This window comes from Bombina bombina, chromosome 3 (assembly GCF_027579735.1).
Source record: "Bombina bombina isolate aBomBom1 chromosome 3, aBomBom1.pri, whole genome shotgun sequence".
Taxonomy (NCBI): Eukaryota; Metazoa; Chordata; class Amphibia; order Anura; family Bombinatoridae; genus Bombina; species Bombina bombina.
The window spans coordinates 25,927,745-25,944,241 of record NC_069501.1 but is presented as its reverse complement, the minus strand read 5'-3'; the positions used below and the strand labels follow the sequence as shown (position 1 = coordinate 25,944,241).

The 16,497-nt window shown below is 35.5% G+C and overlaps 1 protein-coding gene across 1 annotated transcript in view; it reads left to right on the top strand.

Moving 5' to 3' along the window:
• Positions 1–16,497, top strand: part of LOC128652188 (immunoglobulin superfamily member 3) — a 104,150-nt gene that overhangs the window by 50,244 nt on the left and 37,409 nt on the right. The window contains exon 5 of the mRNA XM_053705128.1: positions 7,744–8,142. Within this exon, the coding sequence (XP_053561103.1) occupies positions 7,744–8,142 (399 nt within the window). The remainder of the gene's footprint in view (positions 1–7,743; positions 8,143–16,497) is intronic.

Sequence of the window (16,497 nt, the reverse complement as noted above, 5' to 3'; positions counted from 1 at the left end):
TAATATGTTACACAGTATAATATAATGTATAGGGCTGACACTATAATATGTTACACAGTATAATATAATGTATAGGGCTGACACTATAATATGTTACACAGTATAATATAATGTATAGGGCTGACACTATAATATGTTACAAAGTATAATATAATGTATAGGGCTGATACTATAATATGTTACACAGTATAATATAATGTATAGGGCTGACACTATAATATGTTACACAGTATAATATAATGTATAGGGCTGATACTATAATATGTTACACAGTATAATATAATGTATAGGGCTGACACTATAATATGTTACACAGTATAATATAATGTATAGCCCTAAAACTATAATATGTTACACAGTATAATATAATGTATAGGGCTGACACTATAATATGTTACACAATATAATATAATGTATAGGGCTGATACTATAATATATTACACAGTATAATGTAATGTATAGGGCTGACACTATAATATGTTACACGGTATATTATAATGTATAGGGCTGAAACTATAATATGTCACACAGTATAATATAATGTATAGGGCTGACACTATAATATGTTACACAGTATAATATAATGTATAGGGCTGACACTATAATATGTTACACAGTATAATATAATGTATAGGGCTGACACTATAATATGTTACACAATATAATATAATGTAAAGGGCTGATACTATAATATGTTACACAATATAATATAATGTATAGGGCTGACACTATAATATGTTATACAATATAATATAATGTATAGGGCTGACACTAATATGTTACACAATATAATATAATGTATAGGGCTGACACTATAATATGTTACACAATATAATATAATGTATAGGGCTGACACTATAATATGTTACACAGTATAATATAATGTATAGGGCTGACACTATAATATGTTACACAGTATAATATAATATATAGGGCTGACACTATAATATGCTACACAATATAATATAATATATAAGGCTGACACTATAATATGTTAACCAGTATAATATAATGTATAGGGCTGACACTATAATATGTTACACAATATAATATAATGTATAGGTCGTACACTATAATATGTTACACAGTATAATATAATGTATAGGGCGGACACTATAATATGTTACACATGATAATATAATGTATAGGGCTGACACTATAATATGTTACACAATATAATATAATGTATAGGGCGTACACTATAATATGTTACACAGTATAATATAATGTATAGGGCGGACACTATAATATGTTACACAGTATAATATAATGTATAGGGCTGACACTATAATATGTTACACAATAAAATATAATGTATAAGGCTGACACTATAATATGTTACACAATATAATATAATGTATAGGGCTAACACTATAATATGTTTCACAATATAATATAATGTAAAGGGCTGACACTATAATATGTCACACAGTATAATATAATGTATAGGGCTGACACTATAATATGTTACACAGTATAATATAATGTATAGGGCTGATACTATAATATACTACACAATAAAATATAATGTATAGGGCGGACACTATAATATGTTACACAGTATAATATAATCTAAAGGGCTGACAGTATAATATGTTACACAATATAATATAATGTATAGGCCTGACACTATAATATGTCACACAGTATAATATAATGTATAGGGCTGACACTATAACATGTTACACAGTATAATATAATGTATAGGGCGGACACTATAATATGTTACACAGTATAATATAATGTATAAGGCTGACACTATAATATGTTACACAGTATAATATAATGTATAAGGCTGACACTATAATATGTTACACAATATAATATAATGTATAGGCCTGACACTATAATATGTCACACAGTATAATATAATGTATACAGCTGACCAGTGATGTGCAGTGAGGTCAGAGGCTGGTGAGGCACTAGATATGATACGCCGGAGAAACACATGTACAGAGGGCCGCAAGTACCCCCAACAGGGCAGGTTTAAATGATAGCTGAACCAGTGCACAGGTGACATAATCAGGCGATGGGTGAGAGCAAGTTAGTAACCACTGAGTTACTGATCAGCTGATTACTTCACCTGTGCACTGATTTGGCTATAATGAAAACCTGGCCTGTTGGGGGTACTTGAGGACCATTGTTGAGAAACACTGCACTAAAGCACCAGCTCATCGGAAATGTATTGATTAGCTGGACAATAAAGCACACATACTCTGCTCACTGACACCCACACACACTCTGCTCACACACACACTCTCACACAATTCTGTGGCACAGTGCCAGTTACTAAGCAATTAGAATGATACACAATCTCTTCTCTACTCACTACTGTATTGTAAAAATAGAAATAATTTACCATACAAGTTTTACACAAAGTTATCAATACTGCCAACACAGCTGCTGCAATATGGTGTTCATATGCACGTGCACATCCCACTTAGGTATGCTCTTCAACAAAGGACACCAAAGGATACCAAAAGAATGAAGTACATAATAAAAGTAAAATAGAAAGTTTATTTATTTATTTTTTGTGTGCAATTTCTATCTGAATGATGGAAATGTAATTATGACTTTCATGTTCCTTTCAAAAACTAATTTGATTTGCTGACATGGGGCCAGTAACAAGTGATGCTAATTCTCAAAATATAAATAACTAGAAAAGTCTATTAAAATAGCATGCTCTACCTCAATCATGAAAGTTTAATTTTAAATGTCTCCCTTTGACTATGTGTTTAACCAGTTACTTTACAGTGGCATTATTTCTAAAAACATTTAACTGCAATAATTACATATATTTTTTAAATGACTCATTTTCTCCTTTTTATTAATATAAACTTGTATAAAAGCAGTACATATTAAAAACACAATGCAACAGCTTTCAATTGATTTGTGAATTACAAGTTAACAGCAGTCTTTAAATAAATGGAGACACAGAGAAAAATAAAAATAGATACTGCATCCTCTGACTGAACAGACATAACATATATGGAGTTTGTACCTAATTAAATCAAATAACCATGAAAAAGGGAGGCTTAGCAAAATTCAATGTCAAAAACTTTAATTTAAATAATGTGGACACTGCACACTTAACTTCAAACTCTGGGTTTTAAATTATGGATTTAAATCTGAATTGATCCTTTGACTTCCTGTCAGTATTGGGTTATGCTCACTTACTGTCCCCCCTGTTAATGAGCTGTATCTGAACACAATTCAACAAAAACACTAAACTACATTCATTAAATTATCATTTTCACTAATAGAATCCATTTCAGTAAAATCTACGGCTGCAGCACTTACTACAATAAAATGTGGGTGAAACACTGCTCTCTCTGCCTCTATCCCTTTCCTGCTCTGTAAGGATTCAGGAAGTGACAATGGAACATTCTACTGCACTTAGAGGGGAAGAACAGAACTCTCTTTTTCACTTTAGCAAAGCTGTCAGCTTCACAGGACAGCAACAAAATAAATGAAAGTTGTTTTTTTTCCGTTTTTGTTTTGTTTTATATGATTTAACATCCAGCCCCAACCCTAAATTCCACTTACTAATGCCTCTCACTGGATTGGGTCAGCCCAAATGGGACTGCCTCAAATAAGCAGATAATGGGCCATGCAATGAGCTTAACCACTTTAATCCAGTAGATGGCGCAGCATGTTGTGTAATGGTGGGCAGACCTGCTTGTGCCTCTCCATTGCACAACATGTAGCTGTGAAAAAAAAAATGCTGGGGAAAAAAAAATAGCAATTTTTTTATTTTTTTTAAAGCCAATAAAAAAATATATATTTATTTTTGCCCATATGAGAGGTGAAGCACTGCCTCACCTGCCTCTAGTGACTGCACATCACTGCAGCTGACACTATAACATGTTACACAGTATAATATAATGTATAGGGCGGACACTATAATATGTTACACATGATAATATAATGTATAGGGCTGACACTATAATATGTTACACAATATAATATAATGTATAGGGCTGACACTATAATATGTTACACAGTATAATATAATGTATAGGCCTGACACTATAATATGTTACACATGATAATATAATGTATAGGGCTGACACTATAATATGTTACACAGTATAATATAATGTATACAGCTGACACTATAACATGTTACACAGTATAATATAATGTATAGGGCGGACACTATAATATGTTACACAGTATAATATAATGTATAGGCCTGACACTATAATATGTTACACATGATAATATAATGTATAGGGCTGACACTATATTATGTTACACATGATAATATAATGTATAGGGCTGACACTATAATATGTTACACAGTATAATATAATGTATAGGCCTGACACTATAATATGTCACACAGTATAATATAATGTATACAGCTGACACTATAACATGTTACACAGTATAATATAATGTAAAGGGCTGACACTATAATATGTTACACAGTATAATATAATGTATAGGGCGGACACTATAATATGTTACACATGATAATATAATGTATAGGGCTGACACTATAATATGTTACTCAATATAATATAATGTATAGGGCTGACACTATAATATGTTACACAGTATAATATAATGTATAGGGCTGACACTATAATATGTTACACAGTATAATATAATGTATAGGCCTGACACTATAATATGTCACACAATATAATATAATGTATAGGGCTGACACTATAATATGTTACACAGTATAATATAATGTATAGGCCTGACACTATAATATGTCACACAGTATAATATAATGTATAGGCCTGACACTATAATATGTTACACAGTATAATATAATGTATAGGCCTGACACTATAATATGTTACACAGTATAATATAATGTATAGGGCTGACACTATAATATGTTACACAATATAATATAATGTATAGGCCTGACACTATAATATGTTACACAGTATAATATAATATATAGGGCTGACACTATAATATGCTACACAATATAATATAATATATAAGGCTGACACTATAATATGTTAACCAGTATAATATAATGTATAGGGCTGACACTATAATATGTTACACAATATAATATAATGTATAGGGCGTACACTATAATATGTTACACAGTATAATATAATGTATAGGGCGGACACTATAATATGTTACACATGATAATATAATGTATAGGGCTGACACTATAATATGTTACACAATATAATATAATGTATAGGGCGTACACTATAATATGTTACACAGTATAATATAATGTATAGGGCGGACACTATAATATGTTACACAGTATAATATAATGTATAGGGCTGACACTATAATATGTTACACAATAAAATATAATGTATAAGGCTGACACTATAATATGTTACACAATATAATATAATGTATAGGGCTAACACTATAATATGTTTCACAATATAATATAATGTAAAGGGCTGACACTATAATATGTCACACAGTATAATATAATGTATAGGGCTGACACTATAATATGTTACACAGTATAATATAATGTATAGGGCTGATACTATAATATACTACACAATAAAATATAATGTATAGGGCGGACACTATAATATGTTACACAGTATAATATAATCTAAAGGGCTGACAGTATAATATGTTACACAATATAATATAATGTATAGGCCTGACACTATAATATGTCACACAGTATAATATAATGTATAGGGCTGACACTATAACATGTTACACAGTATAATATAATGTATAGGGCGGACACTATAATATGTTACACAGTATAATATAATGTATAAGGCTGACACTATAATATGTTACACAGTATAATATAATGTATAAGGCTGACACTATAATATGTTACACAATATAATATAATGTATAGGCCTGACACTATAATATGTCACACAGTATAATATAATGTATACAGCTGACACTATAACATGTTACACAGTATAATATAATGTATAGGGCGGACACTATAATATGTTACACATGATAATATAATGTATAGGGCTGACACTATAATATGTTACACAATATAATATAATGTATAGGGCTGACACTATAATATGTTACACAGTATAATATAATGTATAGGCCTGACACTATAATATGTTACACATGATAATATAATGTATAGGGCTGACACTATAATATGTTACACAGTATAATATAATGTATACAGCTGACACTATAACATGTTACACAGTATAATATAATGTATAGGGCGGACACTATAATATGTTACACAGTATAATATAATGTATAGGCCTGACACTATAATATGTTACACATGATAATATAATGTATAGGGCTGACACTATAATATGTTACACATGATAATATAATGTATAGGGCTGACACTATAATATGTTACACAGTATAATATAATGTATAGGCCTGACACTATAATATGTCACACAGTATAATATAATGTATAGGCCTGACACTATAATATGTTACACAGTATAATATAATGTATAGGCCTGACACTATAATATGTCACACAGTATAATATAATGTATACAGCTGACACTATAACATGTTACACAGTATAATATAATGTAAAGGGCTGACACTATAATATGTTACACAGTATAATATAATGTATAGGGCGGACACTATAATATGTTACACATGATAATATAATGTATAGGGCTGACACTATAATATGTTACTCAATATAATATAATGTATAGGGCTGACACTATAATATGTTACACAATATAATATAATGTATAGGGCTGACACTATAATATGTTACACAGTATAATATAATGTATAGGCCTGACACTATAATATGTCACACAGTATAATATAATGTATAGGCCTGACACTATAATATGTTACACAGTATAATATAATGTATAGGCCTGACACTATAATATGTTACACAGTATAATATAATGTATAGGGCTGACACTATAATATGTTACACAATATAATATAATGTATAGGCCTGACACTATAATATGTTACACAGTATAATATAATGTATAGGGCTGACAGTATAATATGTTACACAGTATAATATAATGTATAGGGCTGACACTATAATATGTTACACAATATAATATAATGTATAGGGCTGACACTATAATATGTTACACAGTATAATATGTTACACAGTATAATATAATGTATAGGGCTGACAGTATAATATGTTACACAGTATAATATAATGTATAGGGCTGACACTATAATATGTTACACAATATAATATAATGTATAGGGCTGACACTATAATATGTTACACAGTATAATATAATGTATAGGGCTGACACTATAATATGTTACACAGTATAATATAATGTATAGGGCTGACACTATAATATGTTACACAGTATAATATAATGTATAGGGCTGACACTATAATATGTTACACAGTATAATATAATGTATAGTGCTGACAGTATAATATGTTACACAGGATAATATAATGTATAGGGCTGACACTATAATACGTTACACAGTATAATATAATGTATAGGGCTGACACTATAATATGTTACACAGTATAATATAATGTATAGGGCTGACACTATAATATGATACACAGTATAATATAATGTATAGGGCTGCCACTATAATATGTTACACAGTATAATATAATGTTTAGGGCTGACACTATAATATGTCACACAGTATAATATAATGTATAGGCCTGACACTATAATGTGTATATAGGACAGGATTTTTAAACAAGGTTATGCCCTTAATATACCCCAGACTTTTGGGAACTGCATGGTGATGTGTAGTTGGGATGTCGTTAAGCTGTGTGCCCTCCTGTCTTTACAGGTTCCTCTCTAACCACTACTCTGAGTATTCGTAACCCAAAAGTGGTGATCGGGGACTCTGTGAGACTCATCTGTAAAGCGTCTGCCAGTTACAGGTTGGCACACAGAACCCTCTTCTGGACCTGGTACTTTTTGCCTCATTCAGATTCTACTGGGTCTTACAGACAAATGGTTCACATGTCTCAGAATGGCAGCATGTCCTGGGGAGAGAAGGTACCCATCTTCCAGGGTAACTCCCAATTGCAGGTGTCTGAAAACACTACTGAACTGAGGATATATCGTGTCCAGAAAATGCAGGCTGGTTCCTTTAGCTGTACCATTGGCATCATAGATAAAGAAACAGGAGACCTGCAAGCTTCATCGTCCTCTAATAAGGTGATGATACAGGTCAGAGTACCAGGTAAGTGCTGCCATTTATACAGTATTATTATTATCATTTATTTGCATAGTGCTGCTTAATTCCGTAAAGCGCTGTAGTGCCATAGGTTTGTTCTGTAACATCAGGTTGGTATAGGTTTGTTGTGTGACATTAGGTTGGTATAGGTTTGTTGTGTAACATCAGGTTGGTATAGGTATGTTGTGTAACATCAGGTTGGTGTAGGTTTGTTCTGTAACATCAGGTTGGTATAGGTTTGTTCTGTAACATCAGGTTGGTATAGGTTTGTTGTGTAACATCAGGTTGGTATAGGTATGTTGTGTAACATCAGGTTGGTGTAGGTTTGTTCTGTAACATCAGGTTGGTATAGGTTTGTTCTGTAACATCAGGTTGGTATAGGTTTGTTGTGTAACATCAGGTTGGTATAGGTTTGTTGTGTGACATTAGGTTGGTATAGGTTTGTTGTGTAACATCAGGTTGGTATAGGTTTGTTCTGTAACATCAGGTTGGTATAGGTTTGTTGTGTAACATCAGTTTGGTATAGGTTTGTTGTGTAACATCAGGTTGGTATAGGTTTGTTGTGTAACATCAGGTTGGTATAGGTTTGTTGTGTAACATCAGGTTGGTATAGGTGTGTTGTGTAACATCAGGTTGGTATAGGTTTGTTGTGTAACATCAGGTTGGTATAGGTTTGTTGTGTAACATCAGGCTGGTATAGGTTTGTTGTGTAACATCAGGTTGGTATAGGTTTGTTGTGTAACATCAGGTTGGTATAGGTTTGTTGTGTAACATCAGGTTATACAAGAGCAGTGACACACAGTATACAGGAGCAGTAACACAGATGTATACAGGAGCAGTAACACAGCTGTATACAGGATCAGTAACACAGCAGTATACAGGAGCAGTGGCACAGCAGTATACAGGAGCAGTGACACAGCAGTATACAGGAGCAGAGCCACAGCAGTATACAGGAGCAGTGACACAGCAGTATACAGGAGCAGGGGCACAGCAGTATACAGGAGCAGGGGCACAGCAGTATACAGGAGCAGGGGCACAGCCGTATACAGGAGCAGTGACACAGCAGTATACAGGAGCAGAGACACAGCAGTATACAGGAGCAGTGACACAGCAGTATACAGGAGCAGGGGCACAGCAGTATACAGGAGCAGTGACACAGCAGTATACAGGAGCAATGAAACAGCAGTATACAGGAGCAGGGGTACAGCAGTATACAGGAGCAGTGACATAGCAGTATACAGGAACAGTAACACAGCAGTATACAGGAGCAGGGGCACAGTAGTATACAGGAGCAGGGGCACAGCAGTATACAGGAGCAGATACACAGCAGTATACAGGAGCAGTGACACAGCAGTATACAGGAGCAGTAACACAGCAGTATACAGGAGCAGGGGCACAGTAGTATACAGGAGCAGGGGCACAGCAGTATACAGGAGCAGGGGCACAGCAGTATACAGGAGCAGTGACACAGCAGTATACAGGAACAGTGACACAGCAGTATACAGGAGCAGGGGTACAGCAGTATACAGGAGCAGTGACACAGCAGTATACAGGAACAGTAACACAGCAGTATACAGGAGCAGGGGTACAGCAGTATACAGGAGCAGGGGCACAGCAGTATACAGGAGCAGTGACACAGCAGTATACAGGAGCAGGGGCACAGCAGTATACAGGAGCAGTGACACAGCAGTATTCAGGGGCACAGCAGTGTACAGGAGCAGTGACACAGCAGTATACAGGAGCAGGGGCACAGCAGTATACAGGAGCAGGGGCACAGCAGTATACAGGAGCAGGGGCACAGCAGTATACAGGAGCAGGGGCACAGCAGTATACAGGAGCAGTAACACAGCAGTATACAGGAGCAGTGACACAGCAGTATACAGGAGCAGATACACAGCAGTATACAGGAGCAGAGACACAGCAGTATACAGGAGCAGTGACACAGCAGTATACAGGAGCAAGGGCACAGCAGTATACAGGACAGGAGCAGTGAGACAGCAGTATACAGGAGCAGTGACACAGCAGTATACAGGAGCAGGGGCACAGCAGTATACAGGAGCAGTGACACAGCAGTATACAGGAGCAGGGGCACAGCAGTATACAGGAGCAGGGGCACAGCAGTATACAGGAGCAGTGACACAGCAGTATACAGGAGCAGGGGCACAGCAGTATACAGGAGCAGGGGCACAGCAGTATACAGGAGCAGTAACACAGCAGTATACAGGAGCAGTGACACAGCAGTATACAGGAGCAGATACACAGCAGTATACAGGAGCAGAGACACAGCAGTATACAGGAGCAGTGACACAGCAGTATACAGGAGCAAGGGCACAGCAGTATACAGGACAGGAGCAGTGAGACAGCAGTATACAGGAGCAGTGACACAGCAGTATACAGGAGCAGGGGCACAGCAGTATACAGGAGCAGTGACACAGCAGTATACAGGAGCAGGGGCACAGCAGTATACAGGAGCAGGGGCACAGCAGTATACAGGAGCAGTGACATAGCAGTATACAGGAGCAGTAACACATCAGTATACAGGAGCAGGGGTACAGCAGTATACAGGAGCAATAACACATCAGTATACAGGAGCAGGGGCACAGCAGTATACAGGAGCAGTGACATAGCAGTATACAGGAGCAGTAACACAGCAGTATACAGAAGCAGGGGTACAGCAGTATACAGGAGCAGTGACACAGCAGTATACAGGAGCAGGGGTACAGCAGTATACAGGAGCAGTGACACAGCAGTATACAGGAGCAGTGACACAGCAGTATACAGGAGCAGTAACACAGCAGTATACAGGAGCAGTAACACAGCAGTATACAGGAGCTGTGACCCAAACAGGTCAGGTACATACAAGACAGTGATAGCTGCTAATTGATGCTCTTGTATTGATTTGTTACGTTCTAGGGCTTCTGAATCAGGTGTCCTTTACCGCTTAACTAGTAAGGTCTTGGAGGCTTCATTCCTTTACCAAACAAAATACCAATTACCTTCACCTTTAACTTTACCTTAACTTACTTAGCTTATCTAAGAACTGAAATAAAGACACAAACACAGTTGTTATGGCGAAATATGGAAAGGTCACGTATTTAATTGAATTAATTGAATTTTGCCATCCCTGGCTTTAAACTTTGCAGAGCAAAATTCAGCCATATCATAAATCACAAATCCACAAACAATGCCACAGCATTAACACGAATTTGGGACCCACGTATCGGTGGGGTGGACCACAAATACCCCCCGTGGCAGAGCAGGAGGGGGGAAGTAGAACCAGAGGCATAGTCCGCCCAATAGATAGACCACCGGATCACCCCTCAGGGCTGTGTATGCCACAGGAACCTCCCACCCCCTCACGGCCCCGCCCACATGCCAGACCAGAACTTTACTGCCACCAAAAAGACCCTCTTTCTACCACATAGCAAACCATTTTGTGACCTTTCCTTACCTTTACCAGTTCCTGTAACATCCTCCTGATGTCCATCAGCAATTGGTCATTCCCTTTGCGTCCCTTTTCACCGCGATCAGTGGATGCTTTATCACTCTACCCCCTATTTCCCTCATAGCCTTTGTTGCTACCTGGTTTACTTTCCTCCTTGATCTATACCCTGCTTTGTGAATGTCCTAGTTTTTCTAATATATCCTTGATATAATTGGACCAGACTATTTGGACCGATGGCCATTCTACGTTTAACCATTTCATTCCCTCCATCACTTTCTCCTCTATCTCTCTTAGCGGGTATGCTCCTATGTCGTTCCCACCAAGATGGATAATAAGGGCATCAGGACAGCCCCATCTTTGTCTTGCCTACTGTATTGTTGGCACTAGCTCGTCCTACTTCATGTCTCTTTTTCCTATCCACCTAATACTAACTTCCTTGTTTGAAAAACCTAAATGCACTTGTGATGATGCAGCCGCCCTGGCTTGCATCCAAAAAACGTAGGAATGTCCTACGATCCACACACTTAAAACTCTGCATGGATTTTTTTTTTAACATACCATTAATCACTGATGAACAATTCAAACTTTTTTTTTAAAATGATTCCCCTTTTTGTAACCTAATGTACGATTTGTAAGCTGCTGACTTCCATATTCCCAGATTCTTAATTTGCTCGCTCAAGCACCCTCTACTCGAGGCTGAGGTTGCCGCCCCTATTCTAAAAGAATGTGGTGCGAACTATGACTTCCCCCAGCCCAAGTTCTCCACTACCCTCCGTAACACACTTCTGAATTGAAAAATTGTTTCTTCAGATCCATCTGTATGCCTAAAAAATGTACGACCCCCAACCTTATAAACAGCTAAATACTCTTTAACACATGCCACTGGACATAGCACCCCAACAGATGCCCTCATATTTATCCATGCTCCTTTCCCCTCTTTGTCTGTCTTAGATCTCTTAACAAAAATCAGCACTGCCTCTGACATCTCCTACTTCCAACCCGCCCTTTCCTTCCTGTTTTTGGGTAACAATCCTCACCTATCCTCATAGTCCCGTGGAATGCCATAATAAAAGCAGTCTTAAAAATAAATAGATAGTAGTAGTAGATGGCGCTGGTCTATTGAGTGATTTTCTCTAGTAAGTGAAGAGAAAAAAGGCTTGATGCATATATTGAAGCCAATTAATATGGGTGCAGTATACTCACTCCATAAGATGAATCTTTACAGCTGAAAGGGAACGTAGCGTCAGATGGCAAGAGTCCACAGGTTCCTGGAGTCAAATACTGAATTTTCAGGTTTATCCAAAGGTGGACTATAAATGAATAGAGACCCAAATGACAAAAGTATCCAGTGTATAATTGAAAAAATGTAGTAACTTACTTCATAAATAAGGAGATTCCAGCTCAGCACAGCAAAACAAAACAAGATCTTGACAGTCTTTCAACAAAGGATAAAAGGTTTTATTTGCTCAACGCGTTTCAACGTATTACACGTTTTTATCAAGAGCATACATTAAAACAAGTAAAACAGGTAAGTAAAACCAAGTATTGAGTGTGTTTGCTGTGGCTACAGGGCTGGTTTATATACAGGTGAACAATTAGTTCCAATTTCCTGTTGAGCACAGGAAATTGAACTCACAAAAACTTCATAAAATGTTTAATACTATATATATGCATCAATAGTAAACTATTCCTGAGAATAAAAATGAAGAAAAATATATTTTAAAGAAAATCATTAAAAAACCATCAAAGTTTAAAAATAGAGGCTTAGTTTAGTATTGATACGTTATTTAACCAATCAAAACACTTCTTGAATATTTAGACCAATGAACAGACAGTAGTATAAAGTCCTCAATCAAGTAGTCCATTGTGTAACAGTTCCTTTTCAGGTCCGATCTGTGGTCATATGCTTCTCTTGTCCAATCAGAGGACGGCTGTAATCCAAGGGTGAAAGCATCAATCCGGAAGAGTCAAAATTCTGTGTACTAATAGAGGGAGTGTCTTGAATGACATCAGACATACATCTCAGCCAATAAAACAAGATAAATAATTCTGAAACAAAAGCAGGAAAAAAGTGTCCAGTATTTGCTCTTCAGAATGAATCTGAAACATTTGTGACACACTACATTCATATTTCAAAAAGGGAATCCTTACTGCACATTTATATTACAAAAAAAAGGGGGGTTCAATATTCTATTAAACTGTCACGATATTATTACATCTCATGTGGAGATATTCTAGAATTATGATTATTGTAGGACCATATAAAGTGCCTGATTTGCAAAAGCCCAATATATACTGACAGTGACGTTAACTGTTGTGGGTTTAAAATAATTATGATCATTGTCATAATGTCATTACATCTCATATAGAGGTATTATGCGTCTAGATTACATTCATTGTGGGACCATATGAAGATGAATACCTGATTTGGGAAAAACCCGATATAAATAGTCAGTGGCACTAACTATAATAATGTGAAAAAAATTACAACTTATATGTCTCCTAATTAGAGGGACAATACATAAAAATAAAATTGATTGATATTTATTTATAATCATGTTACTAGATCTGTGGGCTCTCACCATGAAATTTCCATAAACAAAATATTTATTTATAATCATGTTACTAGATTTGTGGGCTCTCACCATGAAATTTCCTTAAACAAAATATTTATTTATAATCATGTTACTAGATCTGTGGGCTCTCACCATGAAATTTCCTTAAACAAAATATTTATTTATAATCATGTTACTAGATTTGTGGGCTCTCACCATGAAATTTCCTTAAACAAAATATTTATTTATAATCATGTTACTAGATCTGTTGGCTCTCACCATGAAATTTCCTTAAACAAAATATTTATTTATAATCATGTTACTAGATTTGTGGGCTCTCACCATGAAATTTCCTTAAACAAAATATTTATTTATAATCATGTTACTAGATTTGTGGGCTCTCACCATGAAATTTCCTTAAACAAAATATTTATTTATAATCATGTTACTAGATTTGTGGGCTCTCACCATGAAATTGCCTCAAACAAAATATTTATTTATAATCATGCTACTAGATTTGTGGGCTCTCACCATGATTCATATAAATGCACATAAATGTATTCTTTCCTGCTATGGAAGTTACATATGGCTATTTCATTTGTTTGGGTAAGCACAACCATCTCAATTTTATTTTTATGTATTGTCCCTCTAATTAGGAGACATATAAGTTGTAATTTTTTTCACATTATTATAGTTAGTGCCACTGACTATTTATATCGGGTTTTTCCCAAATCAGGTATTCATCTTCATATGGTCCCACAATGAATGTAATCTAGACGCATAATACCTCTATATGAGATGTAATGACATTATGACAATGATCATAATTATTTTAAACCCACAACAGTTAACGTCACTGTCAGTATATATTGGGCTTTTGCAAATCAGGCACTTTATATGGTCCTACAATAATCATAATTCTAGAATATCTCCACATGAGATGTAATAATATCGTGACAGTTTAATAGAATATTGAACCCCCTTTTTTTTGTAATATGAATGTGCAGTAAGGATTCCCTTTTTGAAATATGAATGTAGTGTGTCACAAATGTTTCAGATTCATTCTGAAGAGCAAATACTGGACACTTTTTTCCTGCTTTTGTTTCAGAATTATTTATCTTGTTTTATTGGCTGAGATGTATGTCTGATGTCATTCAAGACACTCCCTCTATTAGTACACAGAATTTTGACTCTTCCGGATTGATGCTTTGACCCTTGGATTACAGCCGTCCTCTGATTGGACAAGAAAAGCACATGACCGCAGACCGGACCTGAAAAGGAACTGTTAGACAACAGACTACTTGATTGAGGACTTTATACTACTGTCTGTTCATTGGTCTAAATATTCAAGAAATGTTTTGATTGGTTAAATAACGTATCAATATTAAACTAAGCCTCTATTTTTAAACTTTGAAGGTTTTTTAATGATTTTCTTTAAAATATATTTTTCTTCATTTTTATTCTCAGGAATAGTTTACTATTGATGCATATATATAGTATTAAACATTTTATGAAGTTTTTGTGAGTCCAATTTCCTGTGCTCAACAGGAAATTGGAACTAATTGTTCACCTGTATATAAACCAGCCCTGTAGCCACAGCAAACACACTCAATACTTGGTTTTACTTACCTGTTTTACTTGTTTTAATGTATGCTCTTGATAAAAACGTGTAATACGTTGAAACGCGTTGAGCAAATAAAACCTTTTATCCTTTGTTGAAAGACTGTCAAGATCTTGTTTTGTTTTGCTGTGCTGAGCTGGAATCTCCTTATTTATGGAGTAAGTTACTACATTTTTTTTAATTACACACTGGATACTTTTGTCATTTGGGTCTCTATTCAGTCCACCTTTGGATAAACCTGAAAATTCAGTATTTGACTCCAGGAACCTGTGGACTCTTGCCATCTGACGCTACGTTCCCTTTCAGCTGTAAAGATTCATCTTATGGAGTGAGTATACTGCACCCATATTAATTGGCTTCAATATATGCATCAAGCCTTTTTTCTCTTCACTTACTAGAGAAAATCACTCAATAGACCAGCGCCATCTACTACTACTATCTATCTATACACAGTCACAAGGGAGAGACTGCAAGAAGGCTGCGGTCTGACCTAAAGGAGAGTATCAGTTCTTAGTTCATTTGTACAGAATATTGTGTGTTTTTTTCCATCTTGCACCTCTGTATATTGTTTTCCTTTTTTTAAAAATAAATGCATCGTCCTGGTTAGAGCAGACCTCCAACAATGTACCTACCATCTTTTCTAGCCTGTCCTCCGTTATGGGTTCCCTTTCTTTCTAATGACACGGTGAGTCCACAAATCATCTAATTACTATTGTGAATATCACTCCTGATTCTAATAC